The 5,529-nt window shown below is 42.8% G+C and overlaps 1 protein-coding gene across 1 annotated transcript; it reads left to right on the top strand.

Annotated features, from left to right (window-relative positions):
• Nucleotides 1-1,922: 1,922 nt before the first annotated feature.
• LOC116756829 (28 kDa heat- and acid-stable phosphoprotein-like) lies at nucleotides 1,923-2,642 on the top strand. The gene is given in 3 exon segments (XM_032637812.1): nucleotides 1,923-2,087; nucleotides 2,089-2,124; nucleotides 2,126-2,642. Coding segments are annotated over 3 exon segments (543 nt in total). The 3' UTR covers nucleotides 2,468-2,642.
• Nucleotides 2,643-5,529: the final 2,887 nt, after the last annotated feature.

Below are 5,529 nucleotides of genomic sequence, written 5' to 3'. Positions count from 1 at the left end.
CAGGCCACTACCAGGTCTCCATCAACAGATTTTTTTTTTCTTAGAAATAAAAAGTAAAATGCTGGAATTTGCTAAGCCCTGCTTTTTTTTTCAGAAGTAACTTGGATATCAGAAGCTCAACCTTTCTTGATGCCAAGTGATGGTGAAAGTGAGTAATGGTGAGGAATCAGGCAGATGTGTTCTAAAGTTGTATCAGTCACTTTCCAGCTGTGTGACATTATTAACTTCTGTAAAATATTAATAATTATTAACATTATTAAATGTATATAATACATAAAACTAATATATATTATATATTTACATATAATGTTGATAATTATTAACATTATTAAATAATGGACATTAACTTCTGAGACTCAGTTCTTCATCTGCTAAATGGCATTCATCATAATGACTATCCCCTATAGTTAAATAACACTTGTCACATAGTAAGTGCTAAATAAATAATTGCTTTCACACATCAGCATCATCCTCTGCATTCCCACAGCATGAACACCAACACTATATAAGAAAGGAAACTTCACGATTTTCAGCCTTGATGTCTCTCTTCCATTAGATCCTGTTGCTTCAGTACCCAGGAAACTGGAAATGGTCTCCTTGGATTGGGTTTGTGTAGATTTAGTCTTGCATTAAATGTTGCAATCATCTCTATCCACCTACAGAACGAAGTCCAGTCACCTCAGCCTCACTTATATGTATGTAGCACCCTCATCCTTGACCTGATTTCCTGTGCATTTTTTCAGCAATCTGAATATTTCCCATGAGATTATCAGATTGCTACATTTTATTGAAATTATATGCATATAAATCTATTTTCCCCACTAGACCAGAAGCTCCCCAAGGGCAGAGATTGTCATTCCAGTGCCTGACACAAGGAGGTGCTCGCTCTAAACAAGATATTAAGGGTGTTTTAATCTTAATGTTGGGATGAGAAGGGCTATACGAATCACTTTCTTCATGTATATGAATACAGGAAAAGTAAATGACTAATGTAGTTACAGATGGTTCTCTATAGAAATATTTATAGATACGTGTATATACACAGATTAATATATACACATATATTTCTTTGCTCTGTCAACTAATGAGGCATAAAGAAAGAACAGCCCATATCAATGAGCACACATATCACCCAGATGTTGGTTTTCTAATATCATTCTCTAGCAAAAGGAACCAGGGATCCTTGGAAAAATGACTGATTCTAGGATTGAGGCAGAAAAGGTACAAGATACGCCTAAAGCTTCTTGTAGAGCCTGAAAATATGGAAGTGCTAAAATACACACACACACACACACACACACACACACACACACACACACAAAATGAGAGTATGTCAGAGGGGCACAAGAACCAACTAAAACTCCCAGTGGCCAGAATCTGGAATAATTTGACCAAAAATATCCTTAAGATTGTATTAGATTATAATTCCAACAATAAATAAATATTCATGAGTCTATACTGATGTAAATAAATAATTGAATAAATTAATAAGTGGGAGAGGAGAGACAAATGTCCTGAGCACAAGAATTTATGCAGGCACTCCACTCTAATGGAGTAGGGTCGCATAACTCGTAATTCTTATAGTGTGGGTTGTGTATAGAGACTTTCTTCCAAAGAGTAGAGTATGAAAAGGGAGGGAAAAATATAGAGTAACTTTACAGTGGAGAAACCTGACTAACACTACCTTCAGCCAGGTGATCAAGGTCAACACCAATAGTGATAAGCCATGTTGATAGTGTGTAACCTTGATATGATAGGATGAAAATGGCACTTCTTCTCTCCTATCTTCCTCTCTAAATCTCATAACCCCAGTCTAATCATGAGAAAAACATCAGACAAATTCCAGTAGAGGGGCATCCTACAATGTACATGATCAGTACTCCACAAAACTGTCAAGGTCATTGGCAGCCGCCGGAACTACGATGCCTAAAGGAGGGAGAAGGGGAGGCCACAAAGGCCGGGCAAGGCAGTACACGAGCCCCGAGGAGATCGACGCACAGCTCCAGGCTGAAAAGCAGAAGGCCAGGGAAGAAGAGGAACAAGGAGAAGAAGGTGGAGATGGGGCTGCAGGTGACCCCAAAAAGGAGAAAAAAATCCCTAGACTCAGATGAGAGCGAGGATGAAAGAAGATGATTACCAGCAAAAGCGCAAAGGTGTAGAAGGGCTTATTGACATTGAGAACCCCAACCGGGTGGCACAGACAACCAAAAAGGTCACACAGCTGGACCTGGACGGGCCCAAGGAACTTTCAAGGAGAGAAAGAGAAGAAATGGAGAAGCAGAAAGCAAAAGAGCGTTACATGAAAATGCATTTAGCGGGGAAGATGGAGCAAGCCAAGGCCGACCTTGCCCGGCTGGCGATCATCCGGAAACAGCGGGAGGAGGCTGCCAGGAAGAAAGAGAGGAAAGCAAAAGATGATGCAGCCTTGTCAGGAAAACGAATGCAGTCGCTCTCCCTGAATAAGTAGCACGGCCTGTGGGAGGAGATAGCAGGGAACTGGGCCGTGCTGCCAGGACCTCTGCCGTGTCTCACCCACCCTGTGCCCCGGCGCCACTGCAGCAGCCCCTCGCGGCGAGGAGCTCCCCACGGCTCCTCTTCATCTTGGCACAGAAATCGTTTGGGGGGATGGTGGGTGGGGGGAGGAGGCAGCTGCTATCTTTGAGACAGAAAGATGCAGGACCGCATTTCATATGTAACCATTTGAATGTTTTGGCTGTTTTTAGAATTCAGAACCCTTGTCGGGGGGGGGGGGGGGTGGTGGTGCCTGGGAGGTGGGGTAAGAAAAGCTTCCGTTTGTCTGGTCGATTGCGGGGCAGGGGGCGGCTGAGCCGCAGTAGCTGCTGAAAAGTTTGTGATGGACGGCCCCGTGTCTGTGTTGCCCCGGCACCCGACTGGGGGGCTGTCGCCTGGGAGCCAGGGCCCTGGGTCTCTGAGGATCATGGCTCATCCCCGGCCAGTCCCCTCTGACTGAGGCTTCGCCCCTGACCTTCCCACCCTACTCCCTACCCCCGACTCTGGCCAGGGTCTGGGCCCATTCTTAACCCTGCCCATGGATCATTACAAGAAACCTGTTTACTGTGTAGCCCCCAGGCAAAACATGCTCCACAAGTCCAACTTGTATATTTGGCAAATTAAACTTGACATTATCATAAAAAAAAAAAAAAGAAAAAAACTGTCAAGGTCATCAAAAACAAGGAAAAGTCTGAGAAACTGTCATATCCAAGAGGAGTCTAAGAAGACATGAAGATTAAATGTAATGTGCTGTCCTGGATGAGATAGAAGGAATAGGACATTAGGAAAAAACTAAGGTAATTTGAGTAAAGCATGGACTTTAGTTAAAAATAATGCATCATTATCAGTTCATTACTTGTAACAAGTGCACCATACTGATGTAAGATGTTAGTAATAGGGACAACTGAGTGTGGGGATAGATCAGAACCTTCTGAACTGTCTTCTTAATTTTTTTGTAAATCTAAAACTGTTATAAAGGTAAAGTCTATTAAAATGCCTAAATAAAAAATAAAAAAGCAAATGAGGAATAAAATCAGGATTATCTGACTAATATAGAAGAGATACTACTTCTTTCTTAGCACAGATGCCCTTTTTCCTGCCATATCTGGATAGTTCAGGTGAATTAATTTAGGACACAAAAGTAACTCAATCATTGCCTCTGTCTTCTGCTTTATTATGTGTATGTGGATACGAATGGAATGAAGCTACTTCACGTGGAATCTCTCTTACAATAATAATAATATGTTACAACACTAGTCAGATTTTTTAAAATCAGAAGCTTCATGACTTAATACGCATTCACTCTAGTCCTTGCTTTGTCCAGACTGGTGTACCGGTCATGAAGATGAATTCCCAATACTCTGTAAGAGCTGACTCAGCATTTAACAAATACTCTTAGTCAGAGGTGTTGAAAGAATTAGAATAGCCTTTAATATTTTGGGAAATCTTAATGTTGGTGGGAGAAGTCTGAGCACCAGCCTGGTTTCAGTGCATGTAGGCAGGGAAAGGTGTTTCCCTGGACTCACATCAATATGATTAAACATAGATGCCGGTGCTCCGAAACCGTAGTGTTCCATCTAAGAAGCTCTACTCTGCTCTGTCGCTATGCCCACAGCTAGTGACTTATTTCCTGGACAAAAAAATGTTTTGGTTTAAGCAGCAATTGTTGAAGTTAGCCCTCTTCACCAACTTGATACAGAAGCCAAAAGTTAGCTTGCAGCTCTCAGGTGACCCCGCTCCTAGACTCATGCTTAATTATAGATACGTGGTTCAGTGTCCTTTCTCGAAGATAGCTTCATCTAAGTCCTTTGGGTAAACAGTGGTGGGGGAGAAAGGCAGAGGATGTCTGCATGACAGGGTGGCCCAGCTCAGCAAATTAATGTTCCTCCTTGGGGCCAGAGCTGGCCAGGAGAAGGATTGGCTCTGACCTTGAGGGGTTTACACTGGAGGCCTGCAGAGGTGGTCCAACAGAGAGAAACCTAGAGGCAGGACAGGAATAAAGACACAGACATATAGAATGGACTTGAGGACATGGGGAGGGGGAAGGGTAAGCTGGGACGAAGTGAGAGAGTGGCATGGACATATATACACTACCAAATGTAAAATAGATCGCTAGTGGGAAGGATAAATCCAAGGAGAAACAGCTGATCTCTCCCTGTAGGGAGATCAGCTCGGTGCTTCGTGTCCACCTAGAGGCGTGGGATAGGGAGGGTGGGAGGGAGATGCAAGAGGGAGGAGATATGGGGATATATGTATATGTATGGCTGACTCACTTTGTTATAAAGCAGAAACTAACACACCACTGTAAAGCAATTTTACTCCAATAAAGATGTTAAAAAAAAAAAGAGGAAACCACAGCGATTTTTATAGAATTATTGATTGGATGCATCCACTTCCCTGTTGCAACCATCCAAGTGACTGGCTGAAAGTCTTTAATTTTCAAACATTTGTAGAGATGTCAGGTAAACACATCCTGAAGTGCAGGAACCTTTGGTTAAGACTTCAATCGTAATTCCTTATACCTATGCAGTGCCTTCAACTTTCCAAACTGCTTATGCAGACCTGCAGTCACCCTCTGGCTCCAGCCAGTACCTTTTCCCCTTTTCCTTCAGGAAAAAATTAACAACATATTAGATGGTATTAAACTGCCTTGGAAAATGAACTCTCCCCAGTTTTATAAATGGATGGGAGTCGGTGGCGGTGAGAAGGCAGTGAGGTGCAGTTAGTATCATCAGCACCGGCCGCATGAACGGTGAGGCCCCGGCAAAATGAAACTGCAAACCTTTTGTCAAAAAACCATTAAAAGTGTTGAGACGTTGACAGTAGACTCTTAAACCAAGCACGCCTTCTGTGACTGCCGCAGTCACACACCCAAGGGTCTGGAGTAACCCAAAATGGGCTGTAAGGCTGGCTCTGCCTTTTCCCAATTGTGTAACTTGGGGCAAACTTCTCACACTCGTTGACTCAGATCTCCATCTGTAAAATGGTAATAAGTGTATCTACCTTGTTTATAGAGTC

Source organism: Phocoena sinus, chromosome 7 (assembly GCF_008692025.1).
Source record: "Phocoena sinus isolate mPhoSin1 chromosome 7, mPhoSin1.pri, whole genome shotgun sequence".
NCBI classification, from domain to species: Eukaryota; Metazoa; Chordata; class Mammalia; order Artiodactyla; family Phocoenidae; genus Phocoena; species Phocoena sinus.
This window is presented reverse-complemented; position numbering and strand designations above follow the sequence as displayed.